Source organism: Rhinolophus ferrumequinum, chromosome 9 (assembly GCF_004115265.2).
Source record: "Rhinolophus ferrumequinum isolate MPI-CBG mRhiFer1 chromosome 9, mRhiFer1_v1.p, whole genome shotgun sequence".
NCBI classification, from domain to species: Eukaryota; Metazoa; Chordata; class Mammalia; order Chiroptera; family Rhinolophidae; genus Rhinolophus; species Rhinolophus ferrumequinum.
The window spans coordinates 57,378,833-57,397,237 of record NC_046292.1 but is presented as its reverse complement, the minus strand read 5'-3'; the positions used below and the strand labels follow the sequence as shown (position 1 = coordinate 57,397,237).

General features: G+C 38.8%; 1 protein-coding gene across 2 annotated transcripts in view; it reads right to left on the bottom strand.

The window, feature by feature from the left end:
• AK5 (adenylate kinase 5) overlaps positions 1 to 7,520 on the bottom strand; it is a 205,153-nt gene extending 197,633 nt beyond the window's left edge. For both annotated transcript variants that reach the window (XM_033115574.1, XM_033115573.1), the window contains exons 1-2: positions 7,118 to 7,520; positions 2,673 to 2,859 (exon numbers count right to left, since the gene is read on the bottom strand). In XM_033115574.1, coding sequence (XP_032971465.1) covers positions 2,673 to 2,859; positions 7,118 to 7,177 — 247 coding nt within the window. In that variant the 5' untranslated portion in view covers positions 7,178 to 7,520. The remainder of the gene's footprint in view (positions 1 to 2,672; positions 2,860 to 7,117) is intronic.
• Positions 7,521 to 18,405: the final 10,885 nt, after the last annotated feature.

Below are 18,405 nucleotides of genomic sequence, written 5' to 3'. Positions count from 1 at the left end.
AGCACCCATTGTGCTTCTACTTATATTTTTAATGCCTGACTTCATCGCTAGACTGTAAGCTCCATGAGGCAGGTGCCATGTTTGTTCTTTCTTGGTGGCTACATGCTCAATCCTGAGAGTGTCTGGCACTCAATAAATAGTACTCAATAAATGGTTATTTTGCTCAGCTCACTCATTAACTGACTTCATGGAAATAGGAAAATGAGAAGGGAGTGCTTGTTTTGAAGCAGATATGGTATGTTAATATGTTTGGTTTGGGATGTGTTGAGTATAATATGACAATGAGATATTCCAGGAGAGAAGCTCTATGGACATTTGGAACTATGGGACTAGAACTTTTATTCAAAAAAAAAAAAAGTAATTTTTTGCTCAGTTGTATACATATGGCAGAAAAAAATAAATACTCATTTCACATTTATAATAAAATGCTTTAAAGAACTGTCAGTCAATAATTTATCCTTGCTTTTATCATATTTTTACTTAGGAAAGTAATTTGCTTAAATGATTAAAATATTTTGTTTCGCATAATAATGTTTCACGATAATTACATATTAGCATGGCTATGTCAATATTTCAGCAAAAATGCATGAATCAATTTATATTCATAAAAATAATTGTAATGCTTTAAATTACTGGGAAGTTAGCAATTTTGTTGAATTTAAAACCTAGTTCATAAATTATAGCTAAAACTTATAAAGCACAAATGCATAAAGCATTTTCATAAAATAAAATTATATTATTACAAGACAAATCATTCTCTGCCTTTCAGCATACATTTTAGATAAATGACAGTGTGATACAACATTCTTGTCACCATGGTACATGAAAAAGTTCTAATTGATGATTAATTAAAAGATCTCTGAGTGGAAATTCTGGTGAAGTATTAATAGGTATGGAGACTAAAGTTAACAAGCAATTTTAATTCTAATGAGAGTTAAACCTATCTTTTCTATTCCTGTTTTAGCTTCTCCTGCCAGATCAGGAGTTACAAACTGGTTATCTGTGGGCCCAATAGATGTGTTTTGTACATTTTCAGTTTGACATTTTCCCAAAATTTGTACTTAACTGCGTTTAGACAACAACTGTTCTCTCTAGTTCTGCTCTCTAGTTTGACCACAGTCCCCACCAGTCTCTATTACACACTGGCCTGTTTGGATTCTATGTATAATCAGGCCAAATAACTATAAAATAGAGACATTTCATTTTGTTGCAAAACTGTCACTTTCTATACCCCCTCTGAGAGCAGTTTTCGACTAAGTGAATGTCATATCCTCTTAGATTTAAACTTAAAAACGTAAAAATATCTTAGACTAAATCCAATACTACCTGAGGTTTGTTAGTGCTTTAAGGTTTAGAAAGCAGTTACCCACCAATATTTGTTTCACTTGATTTAACAAGGGCATAGGGCATGTATTTAACATTGAGCCAGATTCTAAGAGTATGACAACACCCTGGGACGTAAGGTAACCATTTCAGGAAGGTGTCTGAACTCTTCAAACACACGAAAATATCATTGTGTTCACCGAAGCAGTAATTTACCTAGCGGCATGCTGCAGCAGTAACTGGCAAAAGGTGCTCTCTTGAGCACCCGAGCCTAAATCACCTTGTGATGATTCCAGTACAGACAGGAAAGGATTCTTCTCCTCTCTGGAGATGTTTCTGAGCAAATGTTGTTTCTGCTTTCCCTCCCTGCTGTGTTTCTTAAAAATTCGCACATTTGATTTTCCCCCACACTGCATTCAAACAAAATCTAACTGGGTCATGACTAAGTAGGGTAAAACAAACTGAGATATATTTCCCCTTGTATTTATTGCAAATAGAATGATCTCCACTTCAAATTCTGCCTGTATAGCAGAAACTTTTCATGGCACAATTTTTGAGAATGATTTAAATTTGGAAAATATAATGATCTTGGCTCCTGGGAAAGAATTAATTTAGTTTCCCCTGATTGGAAACTGATTCTATTGTGCACATACTATTACACTTCTCAATTTCCTTCAGAGCCTAAAAGGCTTGTTGGCTGACGCTGAACCACTATTTCAATAAGCACATAGTTTAGAAAGCTATCAGAATACCACGAATCTCCTCTGGCAAATTCCAGTTCTTTGTTTCACACTATTCCTAAAACTATTAAATGAGTTTATGGCTTTTACTTCTTTTATAGCACCCAAACACCTAATTAATGTATCACATTCAGTAGCTGTGTAATAAATCCTTGTTGAATTAACTAGTATAAACTCTACATGCGTTTATGCAGATGCATCAATAGGAACTCTGAATTTGAAACCATGTTAATAAGTCAAATCTCTTCCCAGCGAGTAATAACTATTAATTTTGTCTGTCATCTTCTCATTTATTTTGAAGTCTTATTTGGAATTTTAAGAACAATTCATAGCTTGCTAATGTAATTCATTTTGCAAAATAATGAAGTCAGTAATATAAAACTTCACTAAGCCTTTATAATGAAGTGCTGGACAATGGTATGTAATTATGTTTGTCTTATCATAGAGGTGATTAAAATTAGTGGCAGAGGGAGATTAATCATGCGCAAGGGCCAAATACCCTTTCAGGCATTTGGACACCTAATAAATTAAACTACTGCCTACAGTCTATATGGTCTGGTTTAAAGAGAACTGCTATAGCTATAAACTATTATTCTGCATATACATTACCATTTCTCAGAAAGGATCTCCGTGACTGTCCTCCATTGAGTGGAGGCAAGGTCTTCTTTTCCTGGCTGACAAATGTATCCCATTTCACCTTGTCACAGCCACCTAGTTCCTTCACTTTCTGTAAACAACTTTCCAAGTACTCTACTGGGTCTTCAGGCTTAGAACACATCAGTCCATTCAAAAGGCTCTGAAACACAACAAAATATGCCCACATAAAATATGTTTTAAAACCCCCTTTTTAAAAATAATGTATGTCCCATCTCTAAATTCTGGGTTTTATTCTTTGCATTTGTCTTTTAATAAATAATTAGAGTTGAAATTATGATCTGATTAATTAAGATCACTCCTTAAATTCTTGACCAATTAGTTTTCAGCTAATCAGTCTCTGCTTTTTAAACAATTCAGGCAACGATATAGTTTAAAATGGAAGAGCTCTATCAAAGTGAGATAAAGTACCGTGTGTAAAATACCCCAGTTATTATTGATCACATTTCTACCCATCCTTAAAGTCTCCAAGCCTCAGTTTCTTCTAGTGTAAAATAGGGGTAATAATACCTACCTCAGAGGGCTTTCTTAAGGACTGAAAAATTTAATATTTGTAAAATGCATATTAAATACGTGGCACACAGTAAGTGCTCAATAAATGTTGTTGGCAGTTTTAGCTAATATTGTTATCATTATCACAAAGTCTCCCCTGACCCCTCAGGTTGGCTTGTGGACCCTTTCTTCTGTGTTCCTATGGTACTCAGAAAAAACCCTGTCATTTATACTGCAATCATCAGTTTATCTGTCGGTCTCCTCATCCAAACTATAAACCTCTCAACAGCACAGTGTGGGTCTTATTTATTGTTCAGTCTCCAGCTCCTGACACATGCTAGGTGAATACTGAACAGTTTCTAATTAGGAAAAAAAATTCACTCAAAACATGAAGCCTGAGACTCAAAACATGCTATTTGATATATAAGTCACCATAATTCCCACATAGAAGGGGGGTAAAAGCATGATCCTGTATTATTTTTTCTGTTCCTGGTATCTGATGCATTACATGGACTAGTTTCTAAAAATGCTACAAATTTGGAAATGCTGATTCCTAGGAACTGGACTGCTGTACACAATATTTTAGAGTATTTCATGGAAAAAGCATTGAGGATTATTATCACCAATAGACATTACTAATGCACAAAACACACACCCTTTGAAAGGTTGACATCTTTCCTAAGTACAGTGTTTATTTTCACATTATTCTTGTGCAATTTGCTCAAAATGGTAGGCAATTCTTACCAGGTACAATTGTTCTCTGAAATCCTAAATAGTGTGCATTAGAGTGTTGAATCAGACAAGTTTAACTGTAGAGGAAGTGGAAAAAACTAACTTGGGCATCCATGCCGTTTTTTTGTGTTAAAATCTGTGCTACATACACACACACACACACACACACACACACACACAGCTTTTAACTTCTCACATTCTCCTATATTAATGTAGCTAACTCTGTGGCAGTGATTCCTCTTTGTCTTTTATACATTAGCTAACACAACGCATTCTCAGTCTTATGCAGCATTATTGTCTACATTTTATAGATTAGGAGATCACGACTCAGAGATGTTAACTGATCAAGGTTACTCAGATAGAAACTCATAGGCCCAGGATTCCAACTCAGTGTTTCTGATTCAAAATCATATATATTACTCTTTCTCTACACCTTGCAAAAATATGATATGGGATAGAAAGAAAATGCCAGATTATCTTTGCCCCATACATAATCCAAATCAAGATTACATAATCAAGATTATGTCTTTTATTTTTTTAATACTTATTATTACATGCTCAATGAAGTTTCTTTCTCTCTTTCTTTCTTTTTTTTACTGGAAAATAAACATTTCCAGCCTTTCTAAACAAAATCAACTCCCCAAAGGGTACTGATTTTAGAAGGGGGGATGGGTTCCACTCCTTCCTGGATAATTTAAGTCTTTTCTTCTAGTAGCAAGCCACCAGAAATATCAAAGATAGCTAGCAAACATTACTACTCAGTCTCTTTGAGTTAATTGAGGACTTGAGTAACCTAATTTGACTTTTCACAGTATTCAAATTAATTGCCAAATCTCTGCTCTAAGGTATAGCAGTATACGTTCGATATATACACCATAAAGTTAAGCTAGAGTTAAAAAATCATGACAAAAAGCAGGGGAAAGTGGTTTAAAAAGAAACATTTAATCTAAAAATGGAAACACATTTCAAACTTGCATCTACTAGACATATCCCATTTAGCCTATGTGATTTCTTCTCAAGTCAGGAAGAAATCTGAAAAAGTCAATTAGCTATACCTAGTTGTTTGACAATATCTAAATTCAATAATCAGTCACTTGGTCTATAATGGTGTTTAATATCCACGTCTGGGCCAATGTGTTGGGTTTGATAGATTCCTAATTGTTAAACGTTGTATACCTATACTGTGGTTTTGAGGGAGAAAATCTAGTTTGGAAACTTAAAGTATTTGGTTTTGTTGTCTACACTCATCACATGGAGAAGCGCCAGATTTTTACTTCTCTCTTTGCTGTGCACACACAGATTCTTCTTACTGGAAGGCCTTTGGAGGTCACCAGCAGTCTCTTTCCATCTTCCATTGTCCAGGATTGCATTTAAGTACACTGTGTTACTGCATTTCACCTAAGCCAGTTGACTTCCTTTTTTGGGTGTGCTCTGTTTTTAAAATCTCATTCAAATGCAGAAAAGCCAATGAAAGAAAAGCACAGCACCTGAACAGAAATTCCTGTTTTGCATACACAGTGATTTTCTTGAATAAACTATCAAAATGCTCTGTGGTTACTTTCCAACAAGGAGGAAAAACAATTATAGAAAAAAGATGTACTATGAAGCAGCACTTTACACTCAGGTGACTCTCCTACAGATGTTTCTAGTTATTCTTTTAGAAATGTAGGAATGAAATTGATCTCAGTAGTAATATTTATGACAAAAACGTTCAGTTCTTCATCTCCATATTTACTTTTTGAAAATAAAAAATAAAAAAAGGAAAAAGGAAAACTCTTAACAAGAATCCTACATACTCTCAAGACCCTGTCCTTACACAACACTTCCTGATTATTTTCAAGCACAAGTAACACACTTGATAGATTTGTGGCTTCACATGCCAGGCTTGGACTAAGCGGGTGATTGACCTGGAAATCTTGGCTTCAAATGGACCTGAAAAACGGTGGCTTACAGAGGTGAACAACAACAAAATGAAGATCTGTAATTACATCCCATTTTAAAGATAATTCGGAAAAACAGGGGCAAAATTCTTTTCCCAAGTGGTATTTTAAAATTCCTTTCAGTAGAGCAATTCCCCCCTTCCCCCATACAGGGGAAAGAAAAACCCATGACCTTTAATTTACTGTATCAGTCTACAGTCTCATCTTTCCGAAATAGGGGGCCAGGTTTGCAGTGAATGGATGGATGTCCCCTGTCAGGGTTCCCTCTATGGAACTTGGCCGGCTTCCATGTTTCTTTCCTTTTTTTTTTTTTAACCTAAGCAAATGTCTTAAAATTCAAATATGGAGAGAATGAAAGGAATCAAAACGATTCGCGACGGAGGCTGTGGTTTGGAGCTAACCAAGGTTCCTTTGGTTCCTCAATCCTCCTCCTCTTCCACATTCACAATGTGTCCCGCGTCCCCCGGGTCCCCGGTGCAGATGATGCTGTGATGCGGTCTGAAGACAGAGCAACAGGAGTCACGCCCGCCTCGCCGCTGCCTCTCGGACCTGCTTCCTCTAGGTGGGTTGGAGAGGGCTGGCGAAAGCTGGGCCGCGGAGGCGGCGAAGTGAACCCTCCCTTCCAAGGCTACGGAAAAACGTGCTCAGGAGTTCATTGACCGAAAGCGCAGAGCCGCGCTGGTTGCCTGCCACCCGGGAGGTAGCGCTGCACTAGGTGGGTTTGGATTTGTTTTTGCATCTTTATCCCTCTCCTCCAAGCTGTCCCCGACGAGGGCTGCTTCCGTCTACACCGCTGGGACCCCGACCCTCGGCGCGCGGAGGGGTTAGGGCTCTGGATACCGGGTTTCGAGTCCTCGCTGGCTCCTGGGCGCCAGCGTACCCACCTGGCCTGGCCCTCGCCTCCAGAAAGCGCGGGCGGCCGCTGCTTGTAGCCCACCCTGGATGTCCGCGTCCGAGGGGTACAGCCTGCTTCTAGCACCCGCTAGAAGAATGAAACTTGACCTAGGAGATGCGGGCTCCTGAGCCCAGCCATCGGATAAGGACCCCGGCAACCCCCCAGGAAGGGCGGCTACCCCCGGGCGAGCGGGCGGCCGAGCTTCTGCGAGCCCCTTCACTTCCGTGCCCCACGTCGGCAAGGTGGGACGGGGCGCAGCTTCCTCCCCATGAACCCCAAGATGCCCTCCTCACCCCGATCCTCCCCATTCTCCCGCCCCTCTGCCAGCCCTAGCCCCCTACCTCGAAAAGCTGAGGGATTTCCCTTCGGGCCAAATACTCCTTGGCATCGTTGGTGTTCATGGCTGTGCCGCGCGTGCCTTGGGCGCAGGCGGGGAGGCTCCCGGGTTGCGGCGACTTGGGCTGGGGCTGGCCGGGTCCGCTCCGTGCACAGTGCAGCTCCCACTCTTGCGCGCAAACACACGCTCAGCTCCGACCGCCCAGGCCAGAAGCCCCCTCCACCTCTCCCCCCGGGGCTATGGTCTCCGATCTCCCGCCCCGCCGCCGCCTCGGTGCTGGCCCGAGCACCCCGGCTGCGGGCTCCGAGCAGCGGCTTCCCCGGCTCCCAGGCAGCGCGACCGCCAGGGGAGGGGCGGAAACGGTGGAGGAGGGAGGACAGCGCCGCGGACGCCAGACAGCAGCCCGCCTGCCTCTCCTGCTCAGCGCGCGGCGCTCTGCGCCTCCCGGAGCCCAGTCTGCAGCAGCGGCCAGTCACGCTGCGCGGGCGGGCGCGGGGTGCGGGGGTGGGGGCCGGCGTGTGCGGGGCCTCGGAGTCATACCCGCCACGCTAACCCGCAGCCCCCCGGACGCAGCAACCCGGGGTCAAGTAACCACAGGAATAGAATCGGGGGCTATAGGAACCTGCGACCTTTTCCTTTCTCCGGACCTTCTCCAACCGCCCCCCACCCGCCCTCCCCCACACCCCACGGTTACTCCTGCATCCTTAAGGAGCTCCCAAGAAGAAACCTAACTGTCACAGAATTTGTCATTTATTCATAAGGTTGCCGATCTTTCACAATAGGAAGCTGGGGGTAATGAGAAAAGGGGGGTTCATGGTGTGGAATCCATCTCCTTAAGTTAAGTTTCAGATCTTGGATATTTCTATGCTTCAGGAAAGTTTTGTTAGCAGGTTTTTAATTTTTTTTAATTCGTATACATTTCAGTATAAGGTCTTAGGATGAGCCTAAACTCTTCATTAACGGAAGGATTAGTAAGTAGCCAACTAGTTAGTTATCTCCATAAATAAGGGTGGAAGGTGGAGAAGAAAAGTGGGTGATGGTGGAGAGCTGGAGACCGCTGAAATTGGAAACGTGCTTAGTAGGTGTGGGTGGCTTTGTGAATTACATCTGAGGAGTGTGCAGTCAGTGGGCCATCAGAGCACCCTTGGGTGACTATGGAGGGGTTCGTTAACGCAGTGATGTAGGTAAAGGATCTTCCTGTTACAGACCGTTATTAAGGTGTACCCATCATCCTACCTCCCAAGATGACTCATTTCCCCCATTAAGATATCTTTCTCATTGACTATTTGAAACATTGTCTGTGCCACCCTGAGAATGTGATCTTTAACTGTGTGCAAGGCCTGGCTCTGTGGGAGGGTATGTGAAAAACAAGGAGGCTCTGAGAGGAACTGACATCTGGGGTCTGGCCAGAGAGAGAGAAGCAAGACTGTAATTGCTTCCAAAAACCAGTGTCTGAATGTCCATTTCTAGTTCATCTTTGCAGATCTTTTCTTGATTCTATTTCATGTCACATAAGCAACTGTTTCTTAAGCCTTAACGATAGTTGCGGTTTTGTTTTACCCAAGAGAGGAAACTCAAGAATTAATTGAATTTTGTAAAATAGTTGAAGTTTTTCTGAACACTTGTGAACCATCTGTCACATGGTGGCCGATGTTCCACACGAGGCAGATGTTCAAATGAGGCAGGTGTTCCAGTTGCAGAGAAATTGGTTTTTGTTCTCAATATGCCACCTCACTCCCAGTCCCAGCTTCCATTCCTTTACTTTAAGAGCAGGTTACAGTAGCAGCAAAAGCATTGTCTTTTTCCTATGCAACAATGCTTGAAAAGTACCAGGTTCATCTTACTTTGTAAGCAGTCATAGCTGAGATGAAGCACCTACAACTGAAGAGGCCACTTTTTGCAGGACGTTTCAAGGTCATCCTTTACACACAAGAATTTTACAGAGCTTAGCTAACATCCCCCCTCCAGGGGAGGAATAGATCCTAAATGGAGATATAATTCTAGAAGCATCCTGTAGCTGGGCAAGGATGGCAACTTGCTTGTATAAAGAGAGTAGATAAGAAATACTGTATTCCACTAAATATTCTAGACAGCCTGAAAAACATAGAACTGTAGATAATGGCAAGTTTTCAAGTAACCTTATACAGTGACAATCAGTGCTTTTCGAAGCATTCCAGATGTATGAAAGAGGCAAGGTGTTCTAATTACTTTTGCAAAGGGAGTGATGGCCTGGTAGGGAAAGGCTGTATGAAGGAAGTATAATGCTTAAAAACCAGGTTGATAGTTTGGAAGACAGGAAAAAGAAAGGGATAAGTACAACAAATATATCCTTGCCGTGGGCAAGCTGGCCCATCATTCCCTGATATGAAGTTCCAAGGATGAGTATATAAAGGGGTCATGGCCCTTTGTCCTTTGTTTACTTGGGGATGCATTCCCGCAGGTGCTAACAAATCGAGATGATTGCTGCATGTCGGATGTCTCCAGATAGAATCTCTTCTGCTCCCGTGTGGAGAAGGTGTGCTAGGTTCTGAGATGCAGCAGTGAATAAGACAGACATGATATCCCTGCTGTCAAGAAACTTATATTCTGTGGGAGAGTGCATGTAAGAAGTGCAGATGGACAGTAAACAAATGAAAATGCATAAACAATGTCAGATAGTGCTCTCTCTCAAGACACAAGCAAGAACATATCAGATAGTGATAGATGTAGTGAAAATCAGACAGGCTTAATTATTGATTTGAAGTGACGGGGGCAGAGACTCCAGATTTGTTTGCCGGAAGTGGCAGAGGTAGAGGAAATGGGGATAGCTATTGGGAAAATAACTAGAACTTTCCAAAGGTCCAAACATCCTCAAGGAGGAGGCTCTTGGTGGGAATGTTTCTTTGGGTGATACTTAAAGAGAGCTCACTGCTAATATACAAGCTGTGTCTCAACAAAGATCCGAGGCTGCTCTGTCCCTATTCATCAAGTGTCTGTGGGTAGGGACCATCTGCTTCATCCACACAGAGAAGGCTTGAGAGCTCTATAGCCAGGACAGCACTTTCCAAACCCCATAGATGGCTGGAACCTATGCTTATTATACTCTGATCTACTCCTAATAGGTATTTATGCCATCTGTACTTTAACTGGGGCCAGTTTATAGAAATTTTAGTGATAAAGTGCAAAATATTTCTCATGTGGCAAGTTCCTTGCCCAAGGGCAGGAGCCTAATGGGATCAACCATAAGCACTGGTACAGTTGGCAGGATTGACATAATGACAAGTTTGGCCATTAAACACAAGATAAAAATACGAGGTCTGACAATGAAGTTCACGAGCTCATCCTAGAAAAAGTGCTACATACCTCATTGATGAATATCACTATGGTCACCTTTGAAGTACTCCCCTTGGGAAGCTATGCACTGACCCCAGCACCTAGTCTACCCTTTAAAGCAATTCTGGAACTTTTTTCTGGAATGGCCATTAGAGCTGTCATCATATTCTTCTTGATGTCCTGAATGTCACTAGAATGTCTTCCTTTCAATATTTCTTTTATCTTTGGGTAAAGAAAGAAGTCATTGGGGGCCAGATCTGGTGAGTAGGGAGGGTGTTCCAATACAGTTATTTGTTTACTGGCTAAAAACTCCCTCACAGATAGTGCGGTGTGAGCTGGTGCATAGTTGTGATGCAAGAGCCATGAATTGTTGGTGAAAAGTTCAAGTCGTCTAACTTTTGCACGCAGCGTTTTCAGCACTTCCAAATAGTAAACTTGGCTAACTGTTTGTCCAGTTGGTACAAATTCATAATGAATAATCCCTCTAATATATATAAAAAAAAAAAAGGTTAGCAACGTTGTTGCAACAAGTTTGCGGACTTAATTGGCAGACCTTCTATATTGAGTGTTGAGTTAGGCATTGTGATAAACACTTTATAAAGTATGTCACATATTTATATATGTCATATTTAATTCTTAAATCAACCTGTAAGATATGTATTATTCTCGTTATAGAAATGAGAGAACTAAGACTCCGAGAGTCTAATTTCAGGTTATACCAATAGTGTTAGTCCAACTGCAACACCTTACGAATCCTCATCCCTTAGGACGTCATTACCATCAAGCCTTTCAAATTTACAGAGGCCTGTAACATCTTTTCCTTTGTATCTTTCGGTGTTTTCTAAGGGTCCTTCCATTGTTCCTTTCCTATTTCCTTCCTTCCTTTCTTTTATTCAACACATGTCATTTTGTATTGGGGAGATGTGTTATTTAAAACACAAACACAACAACAAAACATGTATAAGAACAAGTTTATCTTTTCTAATTTCAAGGTCTTTCCTGTTTGGAAGTTTTTTGTTTGGTTCAGAGGTTGAACAGACAATACAACATTCCTATTTATTGAATTCTTGAGTGCTGAATTTTTCGCATTCAGCACAAAAACCAATATCTCCCTCCTAGTTATTCTATTTCCCTCACAAATTGGCAACTTACTGGGCCATTTGTACATTCTAGGCCATTTGTAAATGTTTTGTTTACCCAGAAAAAAGCCTAAATATAGAAGACTTCCATATGTGTGTATATTGTCCTGATAAATGTGCTCCTTGTTTACATGTATTCTTTTTAGAAGGTCTTTCTGAGGCTTTTACATTTTTATTAGTGTGGAATGTAAACACTGGTCTGTGAAATCTGGGGTAAATGCAGGGTAAAATAATGGTGTGTAACACAATTCTTTAGCCAAAGATGAATTTCCCTATGCTCTATTTCTTTTCCCCACACTGGCTGAGTGGCTGACCCAGACACATACTGGAGCTCAAAGACCTCTAAGAATTCTTGGGTTAGAGGTAAAAGATTTAGAACTCTCCCGTAATTTCTGAAAGTATTAGGAAAATTTCAAAGTATATAATAATAGATGCTAAGAATAGGTAGGATTTGGTAAATTCTACCTATTTATTTATCTATTCATTAATTAATGCACTCATTGATCAAACAATTATGGAATAACTTTTATGTTCCAGATCCGTGTTTGGAGCTGGGAATACAAAAAGCAAGACTCAAGGGGTTCACTGTCTAGTAGGAAGAGATGGACTTGTAATAATTAAGTACAGATAAATGTAACATGTTAATAATATGATAGAAGCAAGTAAATGGAGTAAAGTTCTTACGGTGGGGAAACAAAGGTACATGACTCATAACAATATGCATATGGTAAAAAAGCACTTACAAAGTTTTAAAAATAGACTTTCTTTCAATGCTTCTTCACCACCCTTAAAAAAAATTATTTGTTTTTAGCTGTTTCCCTTCCAGTTTTTTCCCCCAGACACATAACTTTTCAGAAACACCGTCATGGCTGTAATTACATACATTTCCGTGTTCTACATAGCGACCTTTTAAAATGACTTTGTGAGAGTTCATTGAGAAGCTTTGACATAAGCAACTTAACTGTTTCCTCCTATGGCTGCACATTTTGGTTGCTTCTCCTGTTATGCCACATAAGCGATTCTGATATAAAGAACGTTGTGAATATTTTTTCACATTTTAAATTATTATTCAGAAAAATTTCCAAAAGTGGGATTACTGGATAAAATGGCAAATGCATTTTGTGGTTCTTGATTTGTTTATCAAATTTCCAGAAGGGTCTGATCCACTTACAGTGCCATAAGCAATGTTTTGAATGGTTGAGAGTTTCAGTTTTACTACAGCCTCACTAACAAGGGATTATGTTTTTATCCTTAATTTTACCTTAATAGATTGAAATTACACATTAAAAAAATTCTATCATAACTTAATTCTCACCTACATTGCTAAGTCTTACCTTCTGTCATTTCCCTTCTCATTTGGGTCCTTTTCTTTATAATTCCTTTTTCTTCCATTATTTATTCTTTTGCTGCTCTCCCATGATCATGCCTTTATTTATATCTCTGTTATAGTATTTGCCATATTCTGCCTAGTGAACAGTTATTTGCAAAACTGTCTGTGTCTTTCCATTGGCGATGCAGCACCTTTTAGAAGGGATCTATCTTTGTATCTGCCACAGTGCCCACTGCAGTCTTACATAGGGTGAGGCCTGATGTAGGAGGCACTTTACCACATTGTCTCATTTAATTCACACAATAACTTGAAGTACACATGATTTTACACTTTTAGATAAGAAGAAAATAAAACTGAGTCTCAGATCACACCAGGAATAATTGACTGAAATATATTCACAAAAATCAATTCCAGAGTTTCAGATCTACCTACAAATGCTAAAACCATAAAGCTTTTAGTAGAGAACAGAACATGTTTGTGATCACGGAGTAGACAAGTATTTCTTAAAGATGTCATTAAAGGTGTTTGTACTAAAAGCATAAATTATAAATCAGACTACATTAAGAGTAAGAATTTCTATTCCTCAAAAGATACCATTAAGAAAATGAAAAGGTATTCTGTTGAGTAGGAGGAAATATTTGCCATATATATATCCAATAAAGAATTCAAATATATAAAGAACTTTCACAAATCAATAGGAAAAAGACTATCTAATAGAAACATGGACAAAAGACTTGAGCAAACATTTCACAAATCCAAATTTAAATGGCCATTAAGTGTGTAAAAGGTAATAATTGCATTAGTCATCAGAAAAATGCAAAATAAACAATGTGATACCACTATATATCCACCAGAATAGTTAAGTGGAAAAAAAGACAGTAAATACCAATGTTAATGAGGCTGTGGAATAATCAGAACTCATGTACACTGCTGGGGGAATGTAAAGTTGCATACGCATAACCACTTTGGAAAACTGTTTGGAAATAACTATTAGAGTAGAACATATATATTTTTGTATTCACCAGAAGATATGTATTAGAATCTTCATAGAGGTACTATTCTACATAGCCCCAAACTGGAAACTACTCCAATGTTTACCAAAAGTAGAACACATAAATTGTGTTATAGTCACAAAATGGACTACTATAAGCCAATGAGAAGCAACAGTCTACAGCTACATGTAACAACATGGATGGGTCTCACAAACATAATATTGAAGAAGCCCCAGACACAAAAGATATAAAGTATATGATTGCATTTACATAAAGTACATAAACAAGCAAAACTAATCTGTGCTGTTAGAAATCAGAACAGTGGTTACCCATACGGGAGTGAAGTGACAGAGAGAGTGCTCCAGGTGCGATTGGAGAATCATGTTCAGGTTGATTTGGGTGCAGGTTACTGCGAGTATGCTCATCTTGTGAAAACTCATTCAGCTGTACAAATAGAAAGTGCACTTTTCTGTATGTTATATTTCATATAAAGAGATATATTAAAAAAGTAAAAGGTGGTGAAGTATGGGATTCAAATCCAAGACTATCTCATTCTTAAATTCCATGCCCTCCTAACTGTTCCAGGCTATTTTATCATTTAACAAGCAGATCAAAAGTGAATTTGCAATCCATGGCCCTTTGCTTGTGCCCACATTATTGCACTTAGAGTCAAATTGCTGCTCTAAACACTATGTTGCTTGCTTTTAAGTAATAATTTACTTACAGCTTAGTCTCTCGCTGTGAGGTTCTGAGTTCCTCATAAGCAGGAACTATGCCCTAGAAATCTTTATTTTCCCAGTGCTTTGGTCAATGTCTGGCCTAAAACAGATACACATGAATGTAGGAATGAATTATCTGTATCTGTATCTATAGACTGCTTGGGACTCAGCCAAAGAAATTTAGAAAGATACCCTAGCAGGAAAAAGTAAACTTTCTAATATTTTTAGAACCGAACCTGTTGAAACCTTTCTAAAATGACACCACGCTGACTTGTAAGAGTCAATGGCATTCGGGATTCCTGATTTACCATGTGGGAGTATCTTTAGGGGCTGAGAAAATCTAGTTTAAGCAATGTCTTTATAATGTCTAGAAATATAGCGGTTTATCCATACATGATAGACCACACAAATTACAATCAAAATAGTGCGTTTGAGGATTCATTCAGTCAATTATTTCTTGAGTGCTTACTATGTGCCAGGCATTGCTGGCACCACGATGCTGTCAGGCACAGAGGTGAGTAAAATACATGCATGGAACACATACCTAGGAGGGGAAAATAAACAACACATATCATAATTATGTGTATTATTTATTAGAAAGTGATAAATGCCATAGATAAAGAAAAAGCAGAAGATAGTAAGGAGGACCAGAGCTGGTTACAATTTGAAATAGAGTGGTGAGAGAAGGTGTCTTGGAGAAGATGACATTCCAGCAAAGATTTGAGAAGATGGAAAGTTAACCCTTCCAATACCTGGGGGAGTAGCCAATTCAAATGTCCTAGGGAGGGAGGCAGAGGATGCCTGACATGTTCTCGCAACAGAAAGGAGGGGTACGTGGCTGTAGCAGGCTGAAGGAGGAGACGGGCACAGAGGAATGAGGCCAGACCACATGAACCATGGCAAGTTCTTGGACTTTTACTCAGAAGGAAACCCAAAATTAGTGACAGGTTTTGAGCCAAGACTAACATGATCTGACTTCCATTTTACAAGGAATTTGTCTGCTGTTTTAGGAAGAGGTGAGAGAGGTAACGTGTTTCCCTGAAAATAAGACCTAACCGGAAAATAAGCCCTTGCTTGATTTTTCAGGAGGACCTCCCCTGAACATAAGGCCTCATGAGTCTTTTGGATCAAAACTTAATATAAGACCCGCTCTTATTTTCGGGGAAACACGGTAGGAGCAGGGAAAGCAAGTGGGAGGCTATGTGATTCCACTGAGAGATGAAGTCAGTAGAGGCCATGAAAACTAGTTAGATTCTAGATATATTTTGAAGATACAACATACAGGATTTCTGGACAGTTTGGATGTGGTGTGTGAGAGGAAGAGCAAACATCAAAGATGACTTTATGTTTTTTGGCCTGAGGATAGTAAGAAAATATTAATTAATTGGCCACAAGTAGCTCACTAACTTACAAAGGCAGATACATGAAAACGAACTCTGACTTACTCTGAAGGGGCCAGGCAAGTGGTGAGTTCTCCCTACTACTTGCTGACCACTTTTCTGTTTTCATCCACAACCTTTGGCTTATGGCAATCATCTGAGCTTGTGTTGCACAAAATTGATCTCTTGTACAAGTAGAAGAGAGGAATTGCCTCTTATTTCAGGAATATACTTGGAATTTAAAATTGTAGAATTTTAGTGTCCATTCATGTGCATAAATATTTTACCTACCAATGGAAAATCTGTAATTCCACTGAATTTAATCCTAATTGGTCAACTTAACTTGGCAATGGTACGTAAATATAAGTAAAACAGCAACATAAACTCCAAGAAGCCTCTAAATTTAAAAGCTATAGCTAAAATGCATACAGAAGCGTTTTTATTTTGATTTAAATAAATATTCTGAAATATGCTTTGAAATAAAAGCTTTTCTGAGTCCCATATAAGCCCCAGAGAAAAACAAAATATGACATCAATTTATTTTTTAAATGTGTTTTTGCAGAAAATAACACATTTGAGTTTTTTATTATTCTTTTCTATCATTATTGGCAAATGGTAATTCTGTGAGCCTAAAGGCCTAACATTTCTAAATCACACATGTGTCAAAACCATATGCCCTTTTGAGTCAACATTGTTTATTTTGGTGTTTTCACTGTGTCACATGAACTATCTATTAGTAATACATATACGTAAATCAGCTCAGGATGAGCAAGATATAATCTTTCCATCCAAGAAATGAAATGTGTTGTTTCTCAGCAGTCACAAGGCATTCATGTTGGTGTGCTAGAAATTTTTAAAACTTACCAGGATTTACCATCTGCTACTGTTTTTTAAATATACTCCTTTTAGCCATGTTTCCTCTATTAATTGTTCTCTTGCAATATAGTCGTTAACATTCACACTATTTTTCTAATTAGATAGAATCATAAAACTAAACATCTAGTGGAGATTACATGAGCAGTGATTAATTTAAAGAGGTCTCTTCCCCAAATAAATCAACATTTTAGATTGTGCAAAAGAAAACTATTACTAAAGCATTTCTCCAATCATGTCCCTCTCTTGTGCAAAAATTTTAGAGGCTACCATTTTCTGCATCATCCAGTATGGTACCCACTAGGCACATGCAACCTTTTAAATTTAATACATTAATTATTTAATAATAATTAATAATACGATAAAATTAAAACTACAGTTTCTCAGTTGAACTAGTCACACCCTAAGTATTAACGAGCCATGTGTGGCCAGTGGCCATAATGTTGGATAATGCAGACATAGATCATACTCGTATCTGTCATCACAGAAAGTTCTACTGGAAAGTGCTGGTCTGGAAAGTAAATTGCAATTGTTTTTAGCATAGAGTTCCAAGCCCTGTGTAATTTCATTCTAGTTTACCTTACTAGGTATATCTTCCACCATACTGATCACATGCAAACCATGCTTCTTATGCTTTATTTTATTTCTGAGCCTTTGTTTATTTGATTCCCTTAGCTTATAATTAGTTTCCTTTGTTTTACACTAAATGAAATATTTCCATGTCTACAAGGATCCACTTAACTGCATCTTCTTCATAAAGGCCATCTTTATTTAGCTTGAATGGATTTAAGTATTTCCTTCCTTTGTGCTCTCTGAAATTTTTTTTTTCATTTCTAATTCCATAACTTTTTTTTTTGTCCTATGATGTTTTTTTTGTTTTTATTTATTTATTTATTTATTTTTTAAATTTATTGGGGTGACGATTGTTAGTAAAAGTACATAGATTTCAGGTGTGCAACTCTGTATCACATCATCTATAAATTACATTGTGTGTTCACCATCCAGAGTCAGTTCTCCTTCCATCACCACATATTTGATCCCCCTTACCCTCATCTCCCACCCCCCTGAAACATCTTGTATCTCTATTGTACCTTGTACCTTATTTATGTATGTTTGTTTCTATCCTCTGCTTCAGCCCCCAAAATATGTCTTTCTTTATGGTTGTGCCCCTATGCAGCTTATCACAGTGTTATGTACATAAGAAATACTCTAAAATGATGATTTGAGTAATTAATAATAAATGTAAATTTACTTTTGTGGACATTTGTAGCCCCATTGTTTGATGTGTTTTGAATTTGTAAATTTATTTGCTCCATTATTGTTTAGGTTTATCAGTTTCAAACGCCATCTAAATTGACTAGCGTGGATGCGGGTGGGGTGGTTGTGGTACGAAGTGCATCAAATTGTATAATAGATGAAGGTTTCTCTTTCCGTGACTGTAATTCAGTTCTTGAGCATTTCAATTGCCTTCACTAGTATCTCTCACTCCTGTAGCTAGAAAACAGAATGCAATTTAAATCAAACAAACAAATAGAAAGAGTGTCCACT